Below are 27,902 nucleotides of genomic sequence, written 5' to 3'. Positions count from 1 at the left end.
TTGCCAAAAATGCTATGTGCATCTCGAGCTGCCCACCAAAGTGGAGGGAAATTTTTCAACATATTTTAAAATATTTCGAATGAAATGTTTCAGTCCATGAAATACTTTGGGCCCATTGTTCTATTCCGACTAGTTTGCAAGAACAACTTTTGGACGGCAGGAAATAAAAACTTTGATGAAAACCATAAGTCGTTGTCAAGGCTTTTAATGAGAGTATGCTTTAATAAGTTCAATCAGGAACTTCCTTCTTCCATTTAGAGCCACATATTCTCATCTAGTATTTTTCCATCTATGACCTCAGTGGAAGCAAGACACTGACATACTCAGAACCAAACCTAAAATTTTATGAATCACAAAGTAATAATCCAAGGTTTTTAAAAATGAGGGCTAACAACTGGACAGATTTACTAAAAATCATTGTTCACTTGAAATGGGTGAATTTCATGGTATTCAAATTATACCTCAGTTGTTTATAAGGCAATATTCAAGCGCATAGTTCTTTACCAAAACTCATTTTACTTTATAATTCAGCATTAAATTGTCTGGTTCTTACAATTAACAGCTACGCCTTTGACTACTTATTTCATCATTCGTCCTTTACATTTTCCCTTTTGTGTATTTTTATAATGTACATAATCTATTACTAACGTACTTAAATAACCATTGAATAATGGCCTCAAATTATTTACTGATAAGGGCAGACGGTCAAAAGAGCTTAGGGACCTCTGTTTCGGACACCACCCCCAAGGCCCGGACGCCGTCACGACCCTCTCCAAGGGACCCGTGCTGCCCCGGGCCAGGTCGCTCGGAAAATGGGAGCTCAACGTGTCTAGGCTTAACTCTGGACACACCTACCCTTCACGGCCTGACCCGCTCAGAAGCTTCCTCATTGCTTTCTCCCTTAATCCCCAAGCCTCCCCAACACCGCTTTCCCAGGCTCCCTTGTCCGCTACCCGGGCTGGGGAGGGCGAGGGACGAGAGCGCCCGACAGTGGCCTCCGGCTGCTAGTAGCAGGAAGTGAGGGGGCAGGGAGGACGGGGGAGCGGACGCCAGGCCGCGAGGCTTGCGCAGACGCACTGGCAAAGTTCCGCGTTCCTGCCGGGGTCAAGGCCTCCGCTTAGACGCGGTCTTCCCGGAACCCGAGAGTGTACCGCCTCGGGCCGTAAAGAGGGGTCGTGGGGGAGGGCAGCGGAGGCTGGGCTGCCCACCGGTGTCCCACGCGCGTGCGCGTGGCACGCGCGCAGAAGGGACGGCGCGTGCACGGGGGTCGGTGGGCAGAGGGGCGGGGCGACGCGGAGGTGGGCTTGGTGAGCTTGGCGCGCAGGCCCGGGGACAGCCAGTGCGCCCAACCTTCCTTCGTGCCGCCTCGTCCTACCTGCGGTGGCAGAAGATGTGACTGGAGGGCTGCCGGCGGCCCGCGGACTATGCTCGCGCTCCTGGGCGCGACGACCCTGATGCTGGTCGCTGGGGCGCCGTGGGTGTTGCCCGCAGCTTCAGGTGAGAGATGGCGTTCCCTGGGGCGGGGGCTGGGCGCGAGGCTGGACAGCGGCAGCGTGGGAAACCTCGGACCCGGGAGGGACAGAGGTCCTCTCTGGGAGACCTCTGGTTGTCCGTGGTCGCAGCGCTCACATTGAAACCGACTTGGGCTCTAAAATCAAACGAGAGAAAGTGATGTTCAAGATCTTTCCACACCGCTTGCTTGGGGGCGCCCTCCTCGCCATCCCTTCCGCCCTGTGCCTGTTCCCTGGGCTCCTACCCCGCGGGGCGGGGTGTAGGAGAGCTTTGGTGTCGAGTTTGTTTCCGTCCGAAAAATCCGGCAGCTCGACTGGACTTTTTAATAATAAACAAGGCTTTAGCCACGAGCTATGTGCTGCTGTTTCTTCAATTTAGTAAACAGTTACTTGGTCCCATGTGGAAGGGGGATAAGGTTTGCAGGCATTTCTCTGCCCTCAGGATTCGTACAATCTAATAAAAAAATAATAATAATAAAAGAGAAATACAAAGCCAAAATACAAAGGCTGGGAGCCACCAAGCTAATTTGCTGCCTTTCTTAACTTAGCTGGGATGCATGGAGGAATGGCAGCTATCATACGGTTGACTTTGTAGTGAGAAGGGGGACTCGGTGTCCCCCTTCGTCTTTGTAGGCCCAGAGACAAACAGGGCCTAGCAGCTGAGAGCAGGAATCCAGGAGTTGGTGAGGCTGCCTAGAGGGCTTAAAACACCTGTTTGTTTAGAAAAGCATATCCTTATTTTCTGGGGTACATGGTATCCTATCTATCTTGTCCTAAAAAATAAAACAGCCAGTTGGTTATTTTACCAGCATAATTGGTTTCTTCCAGAATAACAGAGGAATTGCAATTTGGGACAAGCAAGTTAGGTCAAAAACCTTAGGCAAGTCCAACAACAAAAAGAGAAGAAGGTGACTTGATAGAGAAAAAGGAGGAAGTTGGGTGGGGCTGTTTTGAGAGAAAGTCCATTGGAGGAAAGCAAGAGTTCAGGATGGTGCCGCTTTCCCCATTGGCTGGGCTTGTTGCTGGTAGAGGAGAATTCTTCCTCCTGGGGTCTGGAATTGATGGTGAGTGAAAGTGCATGAAGGCTCCAGCTTCTGGCCTCCTGACTTCATTTTAAATGATGTTTCCTTTATTCTGTTTCACACCTATTTCTCAAACTCTTCCACATACATGGTATATAGTATATGGGTACTAGGGTCCTGGTGTAACCCCTGGTAATTTCTTTGGAGTCTTTTGTTCATGAAAATTTTGCCTTAAACTCATGTTTGCTTTCGTATAAAAAGACTTTCCCCAGAATTTTCATGTGAAATTAACATTCCAAGAGGGTGTTCATTAAGATCACAATTTTAATCTAGATTAGAGGAGAGCTAAAATAAACTTCATATACAACTGGTATTTATTGCCCTCCTAACTGTGTACCAGGCACTACTCTTAGTGTTTTAAAGGTATGAACTCATTTAGCTTTCAGAACAAAGCTAGGCACTGTTATCCTTATTTTACAGAGGAGTGGACTGAGGCCATATAGCTAGCCAGTGCTTTAGGAGGAAATCAAACCCTGAGAATCTGGCCTCAAAGCCCTGGGGCCTAAGGTTAGACTTTTTCTAAAGGTCACACAATTTAGTTCTTGATTATCCACCTATATGTTAAGGGCTTAGTTATCTTTCAATTAACTAATCTACTTTTTTCTCAAAAGAATAGCAACGTTGAAAACGAAATGAAATGTTAACCGTAACTTGAGATCATAATGTTGCTTTATGTTTCAAAATCATCAAACTGTTCATACTTTCAAACCTAGTAAATGCAACTCTGGGATCCTAGTCTAAGAAAACTATCCAAAATATGGGAGGAAATTTATATCTGTATAGATGTATGTGTCTGGATTTATGTCAGACTTAAAAATATAGTAAACCATGGGACTTCCCTGGTGGCGCAGTGGATAAGACTCCGCACTCCCAGTGCAGGGGGCCCGGGTTCGATCCCTGGTCGGGGAACTAGATCCCACATACATGCCACAACTAAGAGTTTGCACGCCACAACTGAGGAGCCCGTGTGCCACAACTAAGGAGTCCATGTGCTGCAACTAAGGAGCTGGCGAGCCACAACTAAGGAGCCCATGAGCCACAACTAAGGAGCCCACCTGCCACAACTAAGACCCAGCACAACCAAATAAATAAATAAATACTAAAAATGTATATATATAATAAACCATTTCTAGTCATCAATATGAATGTGAAGGGTTGAAGCAACCAGTTGTATAAATAGAAATATTGGATTAAGTACCCTTTTATATATTTTACATGCTAAAGGTTGAAATAAACTATTATCAAAGGGATATTGCTAATACTAATAGAACAAAATCTATGAACTCTAAAATCGTATTTAATAACTATTTCCAAGTCCCTGTCCATTTATCAGTCAATTATTTGTTTGCCTCCCAAATGCCAAGATGCCTCTAACTCCAGGGTCTCCTTCCCTTAGGAGCAGAAGGATTTCATCTCTGAGGAAATGCCTGGCTCTACCCCAGGTATCAAATTGCTGCATCCTATCTCAGGGCCCAGAATTACTAGAATTAGAATATTCTGGGCTGGAGACTACAAATGCCATCAGACCTTTTGTTAACCCCATAAACCCAGTCACTGTCCTTTGGCTGCATAGAATCTCTAAAATTCCAACAACTGGGATGGGGATTAAGTTTAGAGTGGGATACGAGGGAGTAATTCTATTTGGTGATGATGTCTCGGAGAATAGGAGTGTAAAATAGAAAATGTGGGTGGGGAGACTCAATGAGTACCTCCCCAAATTAAAAAGAAAAATCAGAAAATGTTTCCTCAGCTGTCTCCCCTTTTGACTCCATACCATAATATCTCTAACCGGAAAGTAGAGGCAGCAATCCCAATAAATAAAAGTTCTATACAAGGAGCTCTGTAGTAGAAAGTCTGTGAGGAGATAACATCCTTGTCCTGAAGCAGAAGTAAAGGCTAGAAATATTGCAGGGAAAAGAGTAAACTTAAAAGCTGGTCTTTTAAAAATTGTAATTTATCATCATGAAAGATCAGTCCTTTGTGATATGGAAAAAGTTCCTGTGAACTCAGCATTAGTCTGAGGACTCTGTAAAATGCAGGTTAAGTATTAAGCTATGTATACCTTGCCTTAAGGAACTTCCAGTATGGCTGGAGGTTGTGTTTAACATAAAGAAGCAATTTTTTAAAATAAATGTATTTATTTTATTTATTTATTTTTGGCTGCGTCGCATCTTCGTTGCTGCGCACGGACTTTCTCTAGTTGCGGCGAGCAGGGGCTACTCTTCATTGCGGTGCGCAGGCTTCTCACTGCGGTGGCTTCCCCTATTGCGGAGCACAGGCTCTAGGCGCGTAGGCTTCAGTAGTCGTGGCATGTGGGCTCAGTAGTTGTGGCTCGCGAGCTCTAGAGCTTAGGCTCAGTAGTTGTGGTGCACGGGCTTAGTTGCTCCGCAGCATGTGGGATACCAGGGCTCAAACCCGTGTCCCCTGCATTGGCAGGCAGATTCTTAACCACTGCACCACCAGGGAAGTCCCGAAGAAGCAATTTTTTAAAAGACGTCTTCAATCAGCAAGTTTTGAGAGCCTGTTAGATGTCGGGTACTGTGCTGAGTACATCTACTTTAGTGTGAAATTGAGTGGTGCAGATTCATGATGCCGCATGTAAAGAAAGAGCAAGGTTGGCATGAGCTGCAGTATTTGAGGAAGGTTTTCTGTTAGGGGGCAAACTTGAGCTGGGTCTTGGAGGATTTGGGCTGTCAGAGAGGAAGAGAAACACTATTTGGAGAGGCCAAAAAGGAAAAAGCAGAAGAGAGGGCATCCAACTGGTGGAAGATTTGTACTAGAAGCATAAGAAATAAAGGGGGAAAAAGAAAAAAAGAAATGGCAAGGGGTGGGGGGTTATAAATTAGGATTATGGGAGTAACTGATACAAACTACTATACATAAAATAAATAAGCAACAAGCATTTACTGTATAACACAGGGAACTATATTCAGTATCTTGTGATAACCTAAAATGGAAAATAATCTGCAACATGTATATATAAAACTGAATCACTTTGCTGTACACCTGAAGCTAACACAGTATTGTAAATCAACTACACTTCAGTTTTTTAAAAAAGCATAAGAAATAAAATAGGTCTCTAGATGGAAGTCCTTAAAAATAAACAGAAGGGGCTTCCCTGGTGGCGCAGTGGTTGGGAGTCCGCCTGCCGATGCAGGAAATACAGGGTCGAGCCCTGGTCCGGGAAGATCCCACATGCCGCAGAGCGGCAGGGCCCGTGAGTCATGGCCGCTGAGCCTGCACATCCAGAGCCTGTGCTCCGCAGCGGGAGAGGCCACAGCAGTGAGAGGCCCGCGTACCGGGAAAAAAAAAAAAACAAAAAACCCAGAAGGGTTCAGACGATACATTCGGTGATCAAGACCCTTTCAGGTTCCTGTAGGGCTTGGGTGACGTGATAAACTTTTATATCTCTATCGATTTTCTTATATGAATGTTTGGTTCCTATGAATAATTGTCAGCTCTGAAACCACATCTGTTCAGCTCTCTATCAGAATATATCCCTCTCTGAACATCGTATGCGAAACCAAATTGAGGCTGTTAAACAGTGCAACCCTGTATCCTTTACGTCAGTATCACTTCTAAGACCAAAGAAAAATACGATTTTTATACAGAGACTTTTTTTTTCCAGTTAAAAGACAATGCTTACCTTTTTATGATTTATTTTTTCTACCTTTATTGAGATATAATTGATATATAATGTTTGCTTTTTATAGGTTTTAAAAAACCAACTCTCTCGAATGCAGAGATAGAAATAATTAGCAGCCTCCCTGTCCTGAGAGCAAGCACTAGGTTTTTTAAGATTTCTTTATATACTTAACTTTTATATTTTATATTTAAATGTATTCATTGTCCAATCAGTGATGTGAAGAATAACATGTAAAAATATATAAAATATCTATAGTATGTATATATGTGTGTATGTATAACTATTTGCTTTCTTACTGCCTTGACAGGGGGAACAAATCTAAAATCTCCTGAAAATGGCAGGGTCTGCATCATTGATGACAACTTTATCCTGCAGTGGAACAGCAGCCGTGAGTCTGTCAGGAATGTGACTTTTTCAGCAGAGTATAAAATGTACGTTACTCTACTTACTGATTTGCTGAATAATTTTTACCACTTTAACACCATAAATTTTTTTTTCAGATTTAGGAAACATTTGGTTTTTCCATTTTTTAAAGAAAATGCCTATTTTGCATAATATTTATAACTTCATTTCTACAAATAGAGACACAGTCAAATTCATCTTTGGGTATTAAAGCAAGAGATTTGGGGGACGAGGCTAGCAGACAACTTCTGTAGTCCACAGCCATACCTTCTCTGTTCTGTATGCTCCAACTTCTTTAAATTTATTTATTTATTTATTTATTTATTTATTTTTGGCTGTCTTGGGTCTTCGTTTCTGTGCGAGGGCTTTCTCTAGTTGTGGCAAGCGGGGGCCACTCTTCATCGCGGTGCGCGGGCCTCTCACTGTCACGGCCTCTCTTGCTGTGGAGCACAGGCTCCAGACGCGCAGGCTCAGTAGTTGTGGCTCACGGGCCCAGTTCCTCCGCGGCATGTGGGATCTTCCCGGACCAGGGCTCGAACCCGTGTCCGCTGCATTGGCAGGCAGACTCTCAACCACTGCGCCACCAAGGAAGCCCTCCAACTTCTTTAAATATAAATTAGGGGCTGACCTAGAGCATACCTTGAGGATATGGAAGAGTGCCCCTAAAGGTCTAGCCACGGTCTTGCAATAGGCTTCTGTGGTCAGGCTTTCCTCTTGTCTCCATCATACACAAAGTTTTAATTCTAGATACACTTTATAAACATCAGTATATTGGACCCTGCCTTCCCACAGACTCAGTGTTTCTGGTGTTTCTGCCTCTTCCCTAGTGCTAACTTTCTACTTAATGATTGCCAAGAGGATAGGCAGACAGGGAGTTGTGGACGAAGGGATTACAGAAGGAAATACCACTCAGGAAGTACAGTACTTTGCTTTGGGTTCTGGGACCCTGTCTGCTAACCATGATCCCTCTCCAAGAAAGAGCAGGCAGGGAATCAGGCAGTGAAGAAACAGGGTGTAGGACGTCTAGAACCAGGATTCCACCACTTCAGCCACAGCCCGGTTGTTCTCCAGTTGATGGTTAGTAATTTGTGTCTGTGTGTATATACAGTTGACCCTTGAACAATGGCGGGGGTTAGGGATGGTCACCCCACCCAACCCCCATCCCGTGCAGTCGGAAATCTGAGTATAACTTTACAGTAGGCCCTCCATATCTGCGGTTACGCATCTGTGGATTCAACCAACCCTAGATCGTGTAGTGCTGTAACGTGTATTTATTGAAAGAAATCTGCGTGTAAGTGGGCTCACACAGTTCAAACCCGTGTTGCTCAAGGGTCAACCATATATATGTATACACATACACACACACACACACACACACACACATATGGTTTTTCTCAGAGCTGATAATTTAACAGTTTTCATCTTTAGAGATTTTCTTTAAATTGAACTTTGAGTTTTGTTACCAAATTTGTTCTTTGCCTTAGTTCAGAATGTTGTTATGAAACAACTATTTTAGGTATAATAGAGATTATTTCAGATTCCTTTATTTAAAATTACCCTTGTAGGGGCTTCCCTGGTGGCGCAGTCGTTAAGAATCTGCCTGCCAATGCAGGGGACATGGGTTCGAGCCCTGGTCCGGGAAGATCCCACATGCCGCGGAGCAACCGAGCCCGTGCACCACAACTACTGAAGCCCGCGTGCCTAGAGCCTGTGCTCCGCAACAGGAGAAGCCACCACAATGAGAAGCCCGCGCACCGCAACGAAGAGTAGCCCCCGCTCGCCGCAACTAGAGAAAGCCTGCGTGCAGCAACGAAGACCCAACATAGCCACAAAAAAAAAAAAAATTAAATTAAAAAATAAATAAATAAAAATAAAATAATAAAATAAAATTACCCTTGTAATAAAGAACAGAGCCATAGACAGTGCTCTCATGTTCTTGTTCTTTCACACATTCTGTCACTTCTACTAAATTCTCCAGTTCATGATAATCTGTCGGTTCTGACTTTAGTATCCAATGCACTATTTCAGTGTGTTCTTTCTCTATTCTGTTCTGCTAGCTTTATAAACAATTGCCTTGTAAGAACATGCCAGGTCACAAGTTTGGGGAGCCAGTTTAGCGGTTAGTGTGATGTAGTGTTATATGAACTTGAGCCAGGCTGCTTGGGTTTAACTCTATCCTCTGCTACTTATTCTCTCTGTCACAGTTTCTTTATCTGTTAAGTAAAGACAAAAAATTAGTATGATCATATGTAATTTATCATTCAAACCAGGATACTTCTGAGAGTGAACAGAAGCGCTTGATTTTAGATAAGCTGGAACAATAAGGTTAAACCAGGACAGTCCCAGGCAGACTGGCCTGGGACACCCCAGTGATGAAGCATCTAACTCGGAAGGCTGTTGTGAGTGTTGCACAATTGTGTATCAAGTGCGCGTAACAGTGGTGCAGAGAACGTGATCAACCAAAGTGTAGTTAATGTCAGCAGCAGACAGATATTTTTTTCAATATAGCGTTTCTCAGAACATTAGACATATCACTGGTGATAAATGATACACAGACACATCAATAAGCTGCTGGGATACCAGCGCCTGTAGAACATATGCTTATCTAAGACGTCAGTGTTTGTGACTTATATCTAAAATGTATTATGGGGACTTCCCTGGTGGCACAGTGGGTTAAGAATCCACCTGCCAATGTAGGGGACACAGGTTTGAGCCCTGGTCCGGAAAGATCCCACTTGCCACAGAGCAACTAAGCCCATGCGTCACAACTACTGAGCTCCCGTGCCACAACTACTGAAGCCTGTGTGCCTAGAGCCCACGCTCTGCAACAAGAGAAGCCACCGCAATGGGAAGCCCGCACACCGCAATGAAGAGTAGCCCCCGCTTGCTGCAACTAGAGAAAGCCCACGCGCAGCAACCAAGACCCAATACAGCCAAAAATAAAAATAAATTAATTAACTAAATAACTGAATTTATTTATTTATTTAAAATAAATAAAATGTATTATGAGATATGTAGTGTGCAGTCTTCATTCAACAAACATTGAATGCCTTTTATGCCAAACACTCTTCTGGGTACTTGGAATACGTTAGTGAATAGGAGAGACAAAGATGGCATGAAGTTTTATTATGAAACTGGTTTTATGAAATGAATTTTCTATTGGTTACACATTTATTTTCAAGTTATATTTCTGTTGTGATCTAAACACTGTATATGATAAAGTTTGTTTTTTTTTTTAAGAAAATATAAAAGTAGCTACTACTGTAGTAGCTCCCTTATATGCAGAAGCAGTTGTAATAGAGTGGGCAGCTGCATCTCCTGGAGCAGGAAAGACAGATGTAAAGAGTGAGGGTGGGTTAAAACCATCTCAAGGCTTAGTTTTAAATTTTTTATAAGGTTTTCTGTTGAGTATAATGAAAGTTCTCCATATAAACGGACCAGAAATGCTTTACTGACCTTTTGCCTGGAGCTCATTTTATTTGACCCTCTATGCACCTGATTTAAAGAGGTCTGTGTACCGTACCCACTTCCCAGACTTCCTTAATCTCCTAATTTCTCTGGAATTATATTTTCTAATAAATGACATTTGAGGGGAAAAACAATCGGAATTTTTGGTTTAGATTTTTAAAGTCTGGATTTTAAAAAAATAGATTCTGTTGTGGAGGAGTTTCTCAGGAAGATTTGCATTTAAATCAAGGTATTATTAATGCCAACTCTAATCTCAAAGCTCAGATAGGTAAAGAAGGGGAAACTCGCCAGGAATGAAGTGTATATGGTAGTGTATATTATTGGTAACTTTTTTTTTTTTTTTTGGCTATGTTGGGTCTTTGTTGCTCCACGCGGGCTTTCTCCAGTTGCAGCGAGCGTGGGCTATTCTTCATTGCGGTGCGCGGGTTTCTCATTGCCGTGGCTTCTCTTGTTGCGGAGCACAGGCTCTAGGTGCACGGGCTTCAGTAGTTGCAGCACGCAGGCTCAGTAGTTGTGGCTCGCGGGATTAGTTGCTCCACGGCATGTGGGATCTTCCCAGACCAGGGATAGAACCCTTGTCCCTTGCATGGGCAGGCGGATTCTTAACCACTGTGCCACCAGGGAAGTCCCAGTAACTTTTTGTGTGTGTGTGTGGTACGCGGGCCTCTCACTGTTGTGGCCTCTCCTGTTGCAGAGCACAGGCTCCGGACGCGCAGGCTCAGCGGCCATGGGTCACAGGCCCAGCTGCTCTGCGGCATGTGGGATCTTCCCAGACCGGGGCACGAACCCATGTCCCCTGCATCGGCAGGCGGACTCTCAACCACTGCGCCACCAGGGAAGCCCCCCAGTAACTTTTTAAAGATTTTTATTTTTTGAAAAATAAGGTAGACTTGAATTGGAGTCAGCACAAACATTATTTAGATATCATCCCTAATTTCTATTAGCTTTTAATAAAGAGCATCCTTAGCTTTTTATTAAAGATGCTTTAGGGACTTCCCTGGTGGTCCAGTGGTTAAGACTATGTGCTCCCAGTGCAGGGGGCCTGGGTTCGATCCCTGGTCAGGGAACTAGATCCCACACGCATGCCGCAACTAAGAGCCCACACGCTGCAACTAAAAACAAGAAAAAGATCCCACATGCTGCAATGAAGATCCCCAGTGCCACAACTAAGACCTGGTGCAGACAAATAAATAAATATTTTTAAAAATAAATTAATTTTTAAAAAAAAAAAACATGCTTTAGCATCTTTAAAATGAGGTCTACAATATTACCCAAAAAAATAAAAATCAGCTAGTGCTAGAACTATGAATTAGGCTTGACAGAAATGCCTTCTCAGAGGATAGTTTCTCTGTTTGGTTTAAGGCAGACAGGGCTTACCACAGGCAAACATTTTGAAATCTAATGTTTGTTTTCTGTCCCTCACCTTCACTTCAGCCTCCTGTCCACTTTGTAGCAACATGTCCTTTCTGTTTAAGGCACTCTGTGCCAACTTAGTTTCTTCACATGCTTAAAAAAAATCTAATATCACCCAAACTTTTTAATGGACTAAATCCACATTGAGAAGTTTGTTAGTTTATGTTAACATTTTAAGTTCTTTGTTTCTAGTCATGTAACAAAGGAATTATAGAGATCAGTATGCAGAAGGAATGGTTTGGTTTTGAGAAGAGCAGAGGAAATTCTCAAACCATACTGATTCTGAGGTCTTCCTTAGGGTTAGTAAGTCTCTTCATAGGAAGAGGTCAGAAGGGAATCATCAAATCCACTTCCCAAATTTTCAGTAAGGAAGAGAGGATCCAGAATACAAAGTAGTTGGCCAAAAGTCACACAACTATCTTTAACAAAGCCAACAGTAAGTTCACTTTTATCTTATGGGTTCTTTCCTTCTCTGCTTCTTTGAAATCCTAATGCATTAGGATTTTTTACATTAAAAAGTTAACTATATGTCAGAATTATTCCATTGTATAAATAATAACTTGGTATATATGTATTGAAAAAGAGTAGAATGTTACACACAAAAATATTGTCAGGACATTAACTCAAGTAGAAGAAATAACTACTTACACTTTATAATGTTAATGTAAATAGAAAACATGTTTGTCACTCTTGTATTTATAACGTCCATTCATTCGTTTGCTTTTTTTATCTTGAAGACCAGGGATGGAAAATTGGAAGAAGTTGCCTGGGTGTCAGCATATTACTAGTACCGAATGCAACTTTTCTTCAGTCAAGCTTAAAAATGTTTATGAAAAAATTGAATTGCGCATAAGAGCAGAAAAAGGAAACAACACTTCTCAATGGCATGAGGTTAAGCCATTTATACCATTTCAAGAAGGTAAGGAGTTGCCAGCTGAATTACACTGTATTCTTTATTAAATATTACCAGAACAGCCTCTTCCCAGGCCCATTCATTTACATGATATAAAATCTCCCATCTTTAAAAACAAACAAACAAACAAACAAGGATTCCCTTAAACCGGTGTCTCCTTCCTGCTATGGCATCATTTTCCTGCTTTCCCTACGGTGCAGGGGACCCCAAACCACCCCTTCCACCCCGGGCTGTGCAGCAGGAGGTGAGTGTCGTGAGTGTCGGGCGAGCGAGTGAAGCTTCATCTACCGCTCCCCACCGCTCCCCACCGCTCCTCACCGCTCCCCACTGCTCCCCACTGCTTTTCATCTCTTCCCACCGCTCCCCACCACTCCCCACCACTCTTCACCACTCCCCATTGCTCCTCACCGCTCTTCATCTCTCCCCATCGCTCCCACCACTCCCCACCGCTCCTCACCGCTCCCCACCGCTCCCCACCGCTCCTCACCGCTCCCCACCGCTCCCCACCGCTCCTCACCGCTCCCCACCGCTCCTCACCGCTCCCCACCGCTCCCCACTGCTCTTCATCTCTCCCCACCGCTCCCCACTGCTCCCCACCACTCTTCACCACTCCCCACTGCTCTTCACCACTCCCCACCGCTCTTCATCTCTCCCCACTGCTCCCCACTGCTCCCCACCGCTCCCCACCGCTCCTCACTGCTCCCCACTGCTCCCCACCACTCCTCACCGCTCCCTACTGCTCCTCACTGCTCCCCACCGCTCCCCACCACTCTTCACCGCTCCCCACCACTCCTCACCGCTCTTCATCTCTCCCCACCGCTTGCATTACCGCCTGAACCATCTCCTCCCATCACTGCTGCCCCCACCAATCCGTGGAAATATTGTCTTCCACAAAACTGGTCCCTGGTGCCAAAAAGGTTGGGGACAGCTGCTATAGTGGTTGTTCTCAAAGTGTGGTCTCCAGGACCCTTTCAGGCGGTCTATAAAGTCCAAACTATTTTCTTAATAATTCTAAGACTTACTTGTCTTTTTCATTTCGATTCTCTCGTGAGTGTACTCTGGAGTTTTCTAGAGGCTGTTTGATGTGAAATGGTGACTGACTGAATGCAGAAGTAGGTGTGAGACACAGCTGCCTTCTTTATTAAGCCAGACATTAAAGAGATTTGAACAAAATGTGAAATAGCACCACTTTCCTCACTAAGCTTTTTGGCTTGTTTGTTTTGGGAAATATAGTCATTTTTTATCACATAGTGGGTTTTATCATTACTATTTTTTAATGAATTGGTAGATATTTTAAATTTTTATCAATTTTAATGTTTAATATGCTAAATATTCAATGACATAGCCCATGTAAACAAAAGCTCTTTAGGACCCTCAGTTTCTCTAAGAGTGTAAAGGGGTCCCAAAACCAAACAGTTTGAGAACCACTGCCCTATACCAAAACTCACACAAGAATGATCTGTACCCCCTCTCTGTACACTTTTCCTCCTACGCCCTCTTCAGCCCTCTCCATCTGAGCTTTGTTCCCCATCACTACCCTAAAACTACTCTTGCCGAGGTCACCGTGACCTCCACAATGCCTAGTGGATTCCCTGTCCTCTTCTGGCCCAGTTCCCCTGTGGCATCGGCGTGATCATCACTCCCTTCTTCCTGAAACCCTCCCATCTCTGATCTCTAGGGCGCTGCCCTTTCCTGGCTCTCCTGCTGCTCTTTGGTTGCTCCTTTGTCAGTTTCTTCTCATCCCCCAGACCTTTAAATGTTGGACAGCTGCAGGGCTCAGTCTGCAGGGCTTGGTCGTTGAACCTCTTCTCCTACGCCCCCTCCACCAGGAATCGTATGGCTTTCAACATCATCTGTGCTCTTGACTCCCCAAATTATATCACTCCAGCCCCATTCCTTCCCCTTACCTTAGACTCATATCACCAGCTCTCTCTTCAGCATCTCTACTTAGAGGTCTACAAGTCGTCTCAAGTTTAAAATGTCAGACAGAGCTCTTGATTTTCCCCCTCCAGACCTGCTCTTCTTGCAGTGTTTTTCATCTCGGTTAATGACATCACCTATTTATTTGCTCAGGCCAAGAGCCCTGGCATCACCTTTGACCTCTCTTTCTCTCATGCAACATCCAGTCCATCAACAAATGCTGAGTGATCAACCTTCAGAGTATATCCTGAATCGGATCCCTTCTCACTTCCACCCCCGCTACCAGCCTTCGCCAGGCCACTTCCATTTGTCACTCGAACTGCTGCGGTAGCTTCCCTGCTTCCTCACACATCAACCAGGGTGATCTTTCCTGGATGTGAATCAGGTCTCAGCAGTCCTCCAGAGACTACAGACTCAGACTACAGAGTTCTGCCTGTTACCTGGCTTCTAGCTGCCTCTCTGATCTCATTTTCTACCACTCAGCCATTCGAGCGCCCCCTACTGTCTCTTGAAAATGGTGAGCACATTCCCATCTCAGGAGCTCTGCCCTTGGTGCCCCCTCAGCTGGGGATGCTTCTCCCCTCGAGACTTGCATGACTGACTCCCTCACCTTGTTCAGGTTTCAGCTCAAAGTCTCGGGGAGCCTTCTCCTCACTAACTTACCTAAAACAGCTCTTGCTGCCATTCTCTGTCCCGTTATGTTACTTCATTTTTTCTTATAGCACACATGACCTTATAGCATTATATGCACTTGTTTATTTGGGATTTTTGGCCACATCCCTCACTAAAGTGTGAGCTCCACGAGGGATTTTCTCCATTTTATATGCCAGGCACATATTAAGTGCTTAGAATTGTTTGTTGTATGAATGTTTGGGCTTGTATTCGTGAACTTACATAGTAAATGTTTTTATTTTTACAGCTCAGATTGGTCCTCTAGATGTACATTTAGAAGCTGAAGATAAGGCAATAATAATAAACATCTCTCCTCCTGGGACAAAAGATAGTATCATGTGGGCTATGGATCATTCCAGCTTTATATATAGCTTAGTTATCTGGAAAAACTCTTCAAGTCTAGAAGTAAGCATTATTTTTATCTTTGTTTGATGTGAGAGAAGAGTGACATGAATTAATTCTAAAACTTGACTTTTTACTTTTTTAAAGAACAGACTTCTTTTTTTTTTTAATTATAGGAAAGGACTGAAACTGTTTATTCCAGAGATAAAATTTATAAACTCTCACCAGAGACTACTTATTGTTTAAAAGTTAAAGCAGAACTACGTTCACCAAGAAGAGTTGGTTTCTATAGTCCAGTGTATTGTATAAACACCACAGGTAAGGAGGAAGTCTTGCTTCAGATTTAATAACTATGTATATAAATTAGCAACCTATTAATTTTGGCATTTTTCCAATAGTTACTAAAGCTTATGTGATGGTTTAATAGACATTAAAACAAAGGCATTCTAACAGCATTTACGTAAGCAACAAATGTTATTTGGGATTTTTGTCTCAAGTAAATAGTAATGAAAATTTTGCATAAAATCCAAGTATTTTCTAATGAAAAAAATTGTTTTTATTCAGAATCCACAAGAAAGGGAGGTAGTTGCTAGAAGAACAGTTAGTCTTCCAAAAAGTTTACCTTTATAGATGAAATGTTAAAATATGAAAGCATCCTGATACATTTAATCAGTGACATCTTGCCAACGATTAAGGTTTAAGGGCAGGAGCTTGGATTTATTATTTTAATTATAAGTTTAATATGCTTTGTTTTTAAAATCAAACAGTATAGAAGGGTTTAAAGGTTTCCTCTCCTGCCTCCTGACCCCCAATTCCATTTACCAGAGATAAGTATCACCAGCAGTCTGTGTACAACCTTTCATACTTTTTTCAGGGCTTATGTAAGTATATACTTGGACTTAACAGTTTTGGGGTTTTTGTCTTTTAAATTAAAAACTAAGGTCCTGCCAGATATATTTTGAACTTGCTTGTTTAACCCAATATATTGAGGCTCTCTTTTCACGTCGGCACATATAGATCTATCACATTCTTTTAAATGGCTGTGTAGTATTCCCCTGTGTGAATACACACCATAACTTATTTCGCTGTTACGTCATTATGATAAGACGCAAGCCTTTTATCTTCTCGCTCATGCTGTTAGGAATTCTAGCCATCTGCCATCTCACTGGAGGAAATGTGTGTGTGTGTTTTGTGCTCTTTGTCTTCTAGAGAAACACAAAGTGCCTTCACCAGAAAATATACAAATCGATGCTGAAAATCAGGTCTATGTCCTTAAATGGGATTACGCACATGAAAACACGACTTTTCGAGCTCAGTGGTCCCAGTAAGTTCTAGTCCATAAATGTCCTTTTGCAGTTCATTTTGCCCAGTTTGTTAGGTTTCTTTTCACTCGGCTTCAGCCACCTGCTGCTCCGTGCACACGTGTGGCCTGATGGAAAGGTGGTTGTGATATACTGGAACTGGAGTGTTTAATTCTAGTCCCAGGATGTCATTGAGCTAATCACTTAACTTCTTTGGGCCTCAGTTTCTTCACTTGTTGTAAAATGGGTGTATTCTAATAATATCTAGTGTTTTTACCGGCTCTCTTTTTTTTTTTTTTTTTGAAGGTGTGATTCTAGTTGCATGTGCTATTTCCTCAATCTGGAATACTTGACACATAGCCGTGATCTTTTCTTCAGAACCCACTTCTTCCATGAGTCCTTGAAATGATCTGAGTCCAGTCACTCTGTCGTGTTCAATTCAAGTTAGCCTTCCCATTGTCTTGATTATTTTAGTGGCTTTGGCAGATTTTTTAGTGATTGCTTTGGTGGGAAATTAAGAAAGTTGGAGAGAACTGGGCTCTACGTGATTGAGTAGAGACCAGCCGAATGTGAGTGAAGCTTAGCACCACGTGAGTGGAAAAGGACTGCATGAGTTTATACTAGTTGGAAAACTGTAGGGGATAAGTAGAGAGGGAGGAGAGAAGAGGGTAATCAAGTGGAAGGTGAAGTGGACTGTGGGAAAGAAAGAGATACTGAGGACTGAGGAATAGAGGGGCCAAAGGCAAGTATAGGTAAAGCAGGAAGGGAGGAGTGAGAGGAAAGAGACTAGAAAGACACAGAAAAAACGAGGGAAAAGGGAAGTCAGTACTGCTGTGATTGATTACTTTCAACCCTTTGGTGTTAGTTTCGAAGCAGTAACAGTTTGTATAATAAACGCATTCATGTCATACACGCCCTTACGGATACACACACACACACACACACACACACACACAGATCAGGAAACTGTACAGGAGGAGTCTTTCATGTATTCTTCACTTTCAAAAGCATGTTAAACAGTAGGGCCACAGACTAGACAGGCTGGTCTGATGGCTGGTCTCTAAGTTTCTTTTGGGTCCTTAGCACACCGTACAAAGCACTAAAGGACTCGTAAAGGTACAGCAGAATGAAACACATGGTGCTAGAAACCCGAAGCAGTTATCTGCCTTTGCATAGCAAAATGTGATTTAGGACTGAGGAGTGGAGTACAGACTATAAGGGTTACAGAAGTCAGAAGCGTAAAGGTGGATGGGGCTGGAGAGACCGAAGAAGCCCTCTGGAAGGAGATGCAGTGTGAACCAGGCCTTGATTGCTGAGTCACATATTTTTAAATGACAAGAGAGGGCATCCCAGGCAGGGGCTACACACAGGGGAAAGCTCAGGATATGAAGAGACAAAATTAGGTCGGGGTAACGAGGAGGTGTTCATTTCCCATTGCTCTGTAACAAACTACCACAAACTTAGCAGCTTAAAACACACTGTTGGGCTTCCCTGGTGGCACAGTGGTTGAGAGTCCACCTGCCGATGCAGGGGACGCGGGTTCGTGCCCTGGTCTGGGAAGATCCCACATGCCGCGGAGCGGCTGGGCCCATGAGCCATGACCGCTGAGCCTGTGCGTCCGGAGTCTGTGCTCTGCAATGGGAGAGGCCACAACAGTGAGAGGCCCACGTACCGCAAAAAAAAAAAAAAAACAACACACTGTTTATTATCTGTCCGTGACTTTGGATCAGGAGTCCAGGTGTGGCTTAGCTGGGTTCTCTGCTCAGGGTCTCGCAAGGCTGCAGTTCAGGTGTCAGCTGGGGTGCTGTCTCGTACAAGCTGTCTCATGCTGTCTCCTTAGCTCATGTGGTCGTTGGCAGAATCCATTTCTTGCAGCTGCAGAATTCATGGTGACCTGCTTCTTGGGGGCCATCAACAGAGAGAATCTCTGTCCTCTAGAGCCTCTAGACCCTCTTTTAAAGGGCTTATCTGATCAGGTCAGGCCCACCCAGGATAGGCTCTCATCTGATAAACTCAAAGTCAACTGGTTTGGGACCTTGATTTCATTCGTAAGATCCCTTCACCTTTGCCAAATAATGTAACCTAATCAAGAGTTCATGGATCCTGCCCACACTGAGGCGGAAGGGATCATGTAGGGCTTGTGCACCAGCAGGTAGGAATTTGGGGGGCCAGTTTGGAATTTTACCGACAAGAAGGGAGGACCTGCTTTGAGAGTAGCAGAACATTTGGGCCTGGGAGAGCAATGAGAGAGAACATTGAATTAATAGGATGGCATAAGCCTAGGCTTAGCCCCAGACTGCCCTGTAGGCATTTGAGTGCCATTGGGAATTTTCTGTTGAGGGACGGGTAACGTGAGGCCTGTGTTTGAGGAGGGTGAAGGTGGCCACATTGTGTGTGGTGCAGCAGGACTAAGGAGACAGGACAGACAAGGGGACAAGTCAGGAGGCTGTTACAGTTCCAGGCTTGAACTGAGATGCTTGGAGCTGTTGGTTTCTGAGCAGCTGACTTAACCTCTCCAGGCCCAGTCTTACTCTGTGCAGACTTGCTCTTAGGACACTGGTGTGTATCTCTGATACAGCACTTACCCACAGGTGTGCTGGTACGTTTAGCAGCTGGCTTTCCAGAAGGGAAAAGCCTTATCTGTAGCATTTGCCAGTTTTTATAATATAACTACTCCTATTATGGCCACTGTCAAGCTCCCAACAGCAGGTCACTGAACATGCATTTGGGAAGATGGACAGTAAGCCCTCCGTCATATAGCGTTTCCGCCGCATAGACGCGATAGACGTAACTAGCCTTGAGCGTAGATAATAAAATGTAGGAAAATAATTAGGACAAGATGAGTTTTGAGTATTTATTACTTTTGTTTTTAATATAATTTATTTATTTGTAAGTTTATGTAACTTAACTTTTAAAAGTGGCTGTATTTAGCAACTAGCTGGCAGCATTCCTGAAAATTTAGCAGTTGTTTCTGTGCACCGGTACGAGCCAGCTCTAGCACACCACTACCTTATCACACTCTGGAGCAAGATCTTTGGTTTTCTTTTGTGAACATGTCTCTTCCACCATCCTATGAGTTTCCTGAGGGTGAGGACCGTTTATCTCTGTAACCTTAGCCCCTAACAGAGTGTCTAGTGTATTATAGGTATTCAGTAAATGTTTACTAAATTAATGTCTTTGGAATAAAAAACATTTTTTTGTCTTAAAAGTGAGTTTTTAAAAAGGATTCCTGGGAGTCATTCAGACAAATGGAAACAAATACCAAACTGTGAAGATGTCGAAACTACCCACTGTGTGATTCCTCAAAATGCTTTCCCAGAAGGAATTCACCGTATCCGTGTACAAGCATCTGTTGGAAATAACACATCTTTTTGGTCTGAAGAGAAAATATTTAATACTGAAATGAAAAGTAAGCCGATAGTTTTTACTTTACATTGTAATTCTCCAATTTGGTGCGAACTCTTAAAATTGGTTTTTTAGTCTAATTTGAACTTTGTGTCTTTACACATTTTTTCTAGCTATCATATTTCCTCCAGTCATTAGCATGAAATCCGTTAATGATGACTCACTGCACGTCTCTATCGGTGCTCCAAAAGAGTCTGAAAACAAGTCTGTGAACCAGCTTTACCCACTAATTTATGAAGTTATTTTTTGGGAAAACACTTCAAACGCTGAGGTAAAAAGACTATGTAGTATAGGTTTATAATTTAGAGTTATAACTGTGGTTTGGTTAAACAAAGCTTGAAGTTAAAATTCTAGGGAAATTTTTAAACTTTAAGACTATGTGATTAACTCAAATATTTACAATAGGAAGAAATGAGCATTTCCCATGTTTTACACAGTAAGAGTTACGATCACCTGCATCTGGGCCCCAGTTAATTGTTGTTGTTGTTATTGTTGTCTCCTTGGCCACGCCACGTGGCATGCAGGATCTTAGTTCCCCGACCAGGGATGGAACCCGTGCCCCCTGCAGTGGAAGCACGGAGTCCTAACCACTAGACTGCCAGGGAAGTCCCCCCCCCCCCCCGCAAGTTAGTTTTTAAAATTCAGATCCTGAGCTTATTCCTTCTCAGTCAGAATCTCTGGGGGTAGAACTCAGGAATTTGTATTTTTAACAGGATTCTCAGGTGTTCATGAACCAGGGTTTCTCAACACTCTTGACATTTGGGTTGGCTGATTCTTTGTTGCGGGAGCTTCCTTGTGCATTATAGGATGGCTAGCAATACCATTGGCCACTACCCACTAGATGCCTGTAGCGCTCTGTCCCAGTTCTGACAACCCAAAATACCTCCAGATATTGCCACATATCCCCTGGGGGTGGGGCACCTCCAAGAGGGCAAAAATTGGTTTTTAGGGTGCAAAAGAATCTTAGCTGTTACAGTGGTTCGTGACCCTCCAGGAGGAAAACCTCCCTCGAGTGTTCAACTTCACCCAGCAAAATCTTATTCAACTTTGTAAAGGGGGAGGGATTAGGAAAAAATAGTCTAAAAAGGCTCCTTAGGGGAGTAGTCATGACAATAGGGTTGAGAAACACTTGTTTAAACCCTAAAATTCAAAAACCACTGACAAAGCTAATATACATCAGATAATCCGCATTATTCCTAGATCACTTTTCCCTGTGGAATTACAATCAAGGAATCAACCTTTAAAAATCTTGTGCACATAAATTGGTAAACTCTGTAACTTCATTTTCTGTTGAAAATCTAAGAAAATTCCAGCAACTTGGCTAGTTTCATTTTAACTATCTGAACACTCTGTAACCGTAGCAGAATTTAGCCCTGTTGAGCACGATGGTTAGTTCTCAGTCATCCCTAGATCAGAAAGATCTAAATTTGTGTCTCAAGCCCCCAAATTGTGTAACCTTAGGCAAGGTGGTTAACTGCTAAAACTTTGTTTCCTCTCCTCTAAAGTGGTGGTGGTCATAGTAACTTAATTTTTTTTTTTTAATTGGGGTATAGTTGTTTTACACTGTTGTGTTAGTTTCCACTGTACAGCGAAGTGGAGTTCCCTGTGCTATACAGCAGGTTCTCTCATTAGTTATCCATTTTATACATATTACATTATAACTTAATTTTTTTTGAAAGGATGTTTATAAGGTTTAAAATGAGGTAAAAATATATGAAAATACATACCACATTGCTTGACAAATAGTAGATTCAATAACTTTTTTTTTTCCTTTGGCCATCCTATGCTGGGTAACACATCAATAATTACAATTGTAATAACAACTCAAATTTATTGAATACTCATTATGTATCAGGTACTGGGCTAAGTATTTTACATGAATCGTCTCAATCATTCTTCAACCCTGCCAGACAGTTTGATTAAATTACTATTCAGCAAATACTTGGGATGGAATATTCATTACTGCCTCATTGATACGAGGCTGTAAACAGTGGAATGGGAGTGGATGTGGTATGAGCAGAGGCCTTAAGTGCGCATGCATGCTTCTCCCATTTGTCAAGAGGAAAGCAAGCTCCATGTGGTCTCTGGCCCCAGGCGGATGGGAGACTGTGGAGCAGACCTAAACCTGATCCACGGCCTCAGTGAGCGTTCCCCCAGCACTTTGGGACACTCACGAGTAAGAAAAACAAATATCTTTTGAGCCACAGGCTGTTTTGTTACACAGCATTGCACAACATTATTTTGTTGGCCTTGTAATGTTTTGTTATACAGCATTATTGTGGCAATAGCCGACTAATACAAATAGGAGTAATAATTGTCCTCACTTTACAGATCTGGGAGTAGGGCCCAGGGAACTTAAATAACTTGCCTAAGGCCACGTAGCTGTGAGTGATATCTTGCTACAGGCAGTTTGAGGCCAGAACCTCTGCACTTAATTTTTCTGCCACTAAACAGAGATAACATGATGGTGATTAAACCAAATCAGCATGTACTTATAAAATAAATTAGAGTCCTCTCAGGAACATATTTTTTTTTTTGGCAGCAGCCATGTTTAACTTTTGAGTTTGGTTGTAATGTGTTGTCCAAAACAAATTTATATTTCTCAAACATATACCAACTAAGTGTTTGGGAGAGGCCAATCTTAGCTTGACTATTTAAGGAATTCAGAAAATAGATATTCCCTGTATGAGTTCTTGGGGTTCTAAATTTTATCAACGATTTACTTATTTTTTTATAGAGAAAAGTTGTAGAGAAAAGAACTGATGTTACCTTTCCTAACTTGAAACCGCTGACTGTATACTGTGTGAAAGCCAAAGCACTCACTGAGAATGGCAAGTGGAATAAAAGCAGTGTTTTTAGTGCTACTGTGTGTGAGAAAACAAAACCAGGTCAGAATCTTTGATTGCATCTTTTCTTTTTTAATGTAACAGACTTAATAAAAATAACCAATTCATTGAAAGTTGTAAAATATTTCCTTTCTACCACAAAAATATAGAGAATATTTTCTTCATGAACTGTGTGAGTACTTCACGCTGAGCCTTCCAGTTTTAGAAAATATTTTTAATAGTCAACTTAGTTCAGTGGTTTTTATATGCTTTATATTTCATGCATATCTGCATAATTAATGTCCTTTCATTATTACTCTTAGAATTTAATGAGACTATTTTAATTTTTTATATAATCCTTAATATAATTATTATGTGGCAATCCCTTAATTAGTTCAGTTGTGAATTTTTTTGTTATTGTTGGTATTATTTAATAGAATGTATATTTCCTTTCACGTGGCTGTATTTGTTTCACACAGACTGTCAGCAGTCTTAATGTATTTGTGTGTCAAAACCTATATAGATGCTAAACACCATTTATTTGTTTTTAGGAAATACTTCCAAAACCTGGCTTATAGCTGGAATTTGCACTGCGTTATTTTCTATCATTGTTATCATTTATGTCGTGAAAGTCCTCTTGAGATGTATCAATTATGTGTTCTTTCCATCAAGTAAACCTCCTTCCACTGTAGATGAGGTATGTTACTTTTCTTTTCAACAGTTAACTGGATTTTTCTTAAAATGAATGGGAAATATATTTGATTTCAACAGAATGTAAATGTTTTCTTGATATTCAGAAAATAATACAGACTGATTTGGGGTTTTTTTCTTCAGAGTTTCAGGAAATTAACTTTAGAAACGGTCATTTAATAGAATACAACATGGAATAGTAAGGTGTGTCCTTCATCTCATATTTTTTGGCAGCTTGGTTACTGTGGCACTTGTTTTACCGTTGAAAGTCTATATTCACAAAAAGATTAAAACATTCTCATCAGTGCAAAAACTGTATTCTGTGGATAAAATCACAGAAAACGAAGGAGCAAAACATGAGTCTCCTTTCACAGCACCTCAGTGTTTCGGTTGGCAGAGTTAGTGAAGACACTGAGTGCAGACATCACCCTGCGGGTGGTGTGTTCACTGGAGCAGCTTCCACGCTGCCTGCCCTGTTTCAGGTTCCCCAGGCTTTGGAGCCAGAGACCTGAAGGTGAATTGTTGATGGGCTGTAGTGTATTTGCACTTACTGGCTCTGTGAACTTGAGCAGCTCTCTTAAGGGTACTTGAGCAAGTGCCCGTAGACTGTAAAACAGAGCCAGTAGTACCATCCTGCAGAATTGGGAGGACCGAAGGAGATAAACCAGAAGGGCCTAACACTGTACAAACGTTCCATAAATATGAACCGTTTTACTCTTTTATGCCTGAGTTTTTAAATATCATTTCTATATACTCTTCTATTCAGAGCTGTTATTTAAAGAACTTAAAACTATCAAGTTACAATAGCTTTTTATTCTTAGTGGGACAGGGAAATATTAATTCCTCCCTGTGCTTTTTCTGGGTATTTGTGGATTAGATACCAAAATTTTTATTATGTCAAAATAAAATGTCCCAAATCCCAGTGTTCTCCCTTTCCTTCCTCGCCCACACTCTTCCACTCCCCACCCCTGATAGCACAGTGGACCTTTCTTAGGGACTCTTCATATAATTCCCAAAAACAATACCAACGTGTACGTGACCTCACTAGTGATGGTCTTATTCTAAATGTTATAGTGCAATCGATACGCTCTTAGCTTGCTTTTTAATATGCATGTCAAAAGATAGGGTTTCTAGAAAACTTAAGAAACCACAGCTTATTAGAACTAGAAAACTAGTTTTTGTGATTTTAAATAATCTGTTTCTGTTCCTTCCCTTTTGAATTAGTATTTCTCTGAACAGCCAGTAAGGAATCTACTCCTTTCCACTTCTGAGGAACAAACGGAAAGATGTTCTATAATTGAAAATGCAAACACTATTACTGTAATAGAAGAGACTAATCCAATTGAAGATCACAAAAAGTACAATTCCCAAACTAGTCAAGATTCAGGAAACTATTCTAATGAAGACGAAAACAGTGGAAGTAAAATAAGTGAAGAACTTCTGGAACAGGAAACTGTGTGACCAGGAATGAACTCGAAAATACTAGGGAGTCTTGCGGGAGTTGCAGTGGGAGCCTGGGCTCCTCGCTCCTCTCAGTAACTAGCAAGAGAATATTTGCTTGTGGGGGAAGAAAGATCATCTTCAGATCGTAGGTCCTAAAAATACAGGCAAGCACTTAAGTATTTGAAAGGAATTTGGAGAAGAGCTCTCTACATTCTTTTCCACGTGTAAGGTCTTGAAAGACCTGTCATGGGACCGCCCTGGATGAGAGAAGTTAAATCCAGAAGATGCCCTCTGTCTTCCTAATGATTCCCTAAGCTCCACCACGCCGTCGCGTGGTAAGGGCAGCGCTTGTGTTCCCATTGGCTGATACCGTCGCCGTGCTGCCGCTGCTGCTGCATATGCCATCTGTCCCTTCTCCATCCCGGTATTCCAGTCCATTATTTTTCAGGACACATTTAGAACATTTGGTCTTTTCTTTGGACACGGAAGTAGGCCCTTTGGAAATGTCTTTAGAAAAGCCCGAATACCGCCATCACTTGGTTTTCTGAAAAGGTAGCTTACTCTGGGAAACAGCTGCAGACGCCAGAAACATGGTATGGTCCTTACAGATTTTCCAGGGGAATTCTATCCGTTTACCAATTACATTGGCTTCTGCATCACAGTTACCTATCCCTTCTACGGTTTAGGATTAAAACCAGATAATCTTTTGCTATATGTCCATGAAGGCTTCCTGATTCAGAACATTGGAACAATAGCTTCTAAAATTACAGAGAAATGGGAAACTACCTGAGTAGATAGCTTACTATTATCTTTTAAGATATGGGAGTATGTGACATTAGTCACAGTGGATGTAAGAAGTCTTGGGACCAGAAAATGGTACTGAGAGAAGAGACAGAGTAAGAAGTAGAGTAATTCAGTAGGAAAGAAGCAGGTGGCTTTAGCGAAAAACAAGAATCATGTGTGTAATCAACTGTTGATGACTAACTTCCTGAGGGTGGTTTGTTTTTGTGGCTTATCTGTATCATTTCTAACACCAGGCCAGCTTCTCTACGCTGTCTGGAAGTATTCAGGTACCCCTTCTGCTCAGCCTACATGCACTCAAGAAAATGCAAATTATTTATTATCAAGGTGTGGGAGGAAATGTACCTGGGAAGAAGACCTAATTTTTAAAATATGTAATGCCTTTCAAAGTCATCTATAGCTTATTTTTAAATGATTCGCTATTTGGGATTATTCATGGAGATCCTGCAGAGGAGGGAAGTGTAGGAATTCTGGTGGCCTCTGAGGCCGGGTTCTCAGCTTCGGTCGTTGCAGAAGGACCAGTGAAAGGGAGGGGAGATGGAGCTACCCAGAGCATCACGGCAGGCCAGTCTTAATTTACACAGTGGTCCGCTGTGGTCTTCTGGGTGGAAGAAAAGGTTGAAAGCAGCTGCCCTGGGAGGGGCTGTGACGCTCAGCACGCCCTCTGCAGAGCACACCGTGTGCTTCCCTGGACCTCGGTCCAGCTCCTAGGGGAGCACACAGTATGGGCCAGGGATCCCCGCCGAGGCAGTTCTCTGCTGCGGAATCCCTACAGGGACCCACGCACACCTTTGATCCTGCTGACCGGAGGCCTTTGGTTCAAAGCAGATCTGGGTTGGCCCTTCGCTTGTAAAGGCCCTGTCAGTGGGAATTTGCCTCTGTAGCGAGGAAGGGAGGAACATGCCAGGACCCTGCCAGCCCGGGCTTCCACGCTGTGTCAGTGCGACAGGCCTGGTCAGCACGCGGGCCCGGGATTTACCACAGGAAGAAGGCTGCTTCAGAATGGACATCCCAAAGGGAAGCAGCGCCTTCATGGGATGTGGAAGAGGGAAAACTCGGGCATTAGGATGAAAAGACACCACGGAAGTCGCCAGGTCCCTGGATGTGGGAGTCTGTGTGTCTTTGGGGTTTAGGACCCCCTGTGGTTTTCAGCGAACAAGCACCTGAGCAGCAGCGAACAAAAAACCCTCGATTTTGCCTTGTCTTCTGACCTAAAAATGCAATTCCATCCCCTTCTTCTTTGTGGTCCACATGTAGCTTAATCAGGATGTGCTTGTAAAGTGACAAGTATTTTTTCTGAAGCATAGTTTACTTGGAAATACCATATACTTGGGAGCACCAATAAATTGCCTCAGAACTACAATATTGATAGTTCTTGGAGAAGCTAGATATAACCTACGCATTTATGTAAAAGATTTGTATCATTGCAGCCAGAAATAATGTATTCATACGTAATGTAGATTAACATATACGTAAGTGGTGACATACGTCTGTAAACATACATGCATACTTACACCTACACGTGCACATGCATGACGTGGGCCATACTCCAGTAGTACAGCCATAAAGACTTAGCATAGCTTCTAGTTAGAAAAGTATAAATGCTGCTGGAGAACCATGAACTAAACAGTCTGACCAGAAATTTGCAACCTATAAAAAAGTTATTTCAAAAATATAATTGAGAGTTTGTATCTTTTCCCCAAACTGTGACCTTCAAAGCAGCCTCTGATGGCTCCTAAGAATTTGGAGAGTGTACAGAAACTTTGCCTACCTGCCCGCTCCTCCCCGTAACCCTTTGACTACCTGACATGTTTGTTTCGTGCTGTCTGTCTGCCCCCCAGGGGACCGGAAGCTCTGTGAGAGCAGGAATTTACTTTCACTTATTACTGTATCCCCAGCACCTACCACAGTGTGGTGCCTCACACGGAAAAAGTGCGCAGGAAATAACTGTCAAATGACTGAAATCTAAAATTTGAACCAAATGGGTGTTTCTGACACTGTTTGTGTGTCTTGTTGAGTTGTGGAAGGACACAACCATGTCTCCAATGTTTCTTTTTTTTTTTTTTTT

The 27,902-nt window shown here is 42.7% G+C and overlaps 1 protein-coding gene across 2 annotated transcripts; it reads left to right on the top strand.

Annotated features, from left to right (window-relative positions):
- The first annotated feature begins 1,111 nt into the window (after window positions 1-1,111).
- On the top strand, window positions 1,112-27,507 carry IFNAR1 (interferon alpha and beta receptor subunit 1). Of its 2 annotated transcripts, XM_029214241.1 has the most exons (11): window positions 1,112-1,497; window positions 6,547-6,670; window positions 12,260-12,441; window positions 15,275-15,432; window positions 15,546-15,687; window positions 16,579-16,693; window positions 19,880-20,079; window positions 20,189-20,346; window positions 22,813-22,963; window positions 23,452-23,597; window positions 24,815-27,507. In XM_029214241.1, exons 1-11 carry the CDS (start codon window positions 1,425-1,427, stop codon window positions 25,049-25,051), a joined length of 1,686 nt encoding a protein of 561 aa, XP_029070074.1. In that variant the 5' UTR covers window positions 1,112-1,424; the 3' UTR covers window positions 25,052-27,507. The 2 variants fall into 2 exon arrangements, with proteins under 2 accessions (XP_029070074.1, XP_029070075.1); XM_029214242.1 differs by lacking the exons at window positions 1,112-1,497; window positions 6,547-6,670 and adding an exon at window positions 10,902-11,958.
- Window positions 27,508-27,902: the final 395 nt, after the last annotated feature.

Source organism: Monodon monoceros, unplaced genomic scaffold (genome assembly GCF_005190385.1).
Source record: "Monodon monoceros isolate NGI ecotype Baffin Bay Population unplaced genomic scaffold, NGI_Narwhal_1 Super_Scaffold_11, whole genome shotgun sequence".
In the NCBI taxonomy this organism is placed as follows: domain Eukaryota; kingdom Metazoa; phylum Chordata; class Mammalia; order Artiodactyla; family Monodontidae; genus Monodon; species Monodon monoceros.
Note: the sequence above shows the minus strand (reverse complement) of the source record. Positions and strands in the feature narration are given on the sequence as shown.

Excerpts from the sequence above, each read along its gene's own strand:
- IFNAR1 (XM_029214241.1), top strand. The coding sequence starts at position 1,425 with ATGCTCGCGCTCCTGGGCGCGACGACCCTGATGCTGGTCGCTGGGGCG. Across the intron at positions 20,347-22,812 it reads AAAACACTTCAAACGCTGAG|AGAAAAGTTGTAGAGAAAAG; the intron begins GTAAAAAGACTA and ends ATTTTTTTATAG. Across the intron at positions 22,964-23,451 it reads GTGTGAGAAAACAAAACCAG|GAAATACTTCCAAAACCTGG; the intron begins GTCAGAATCTTT and ends ATTTGTTTTTAG.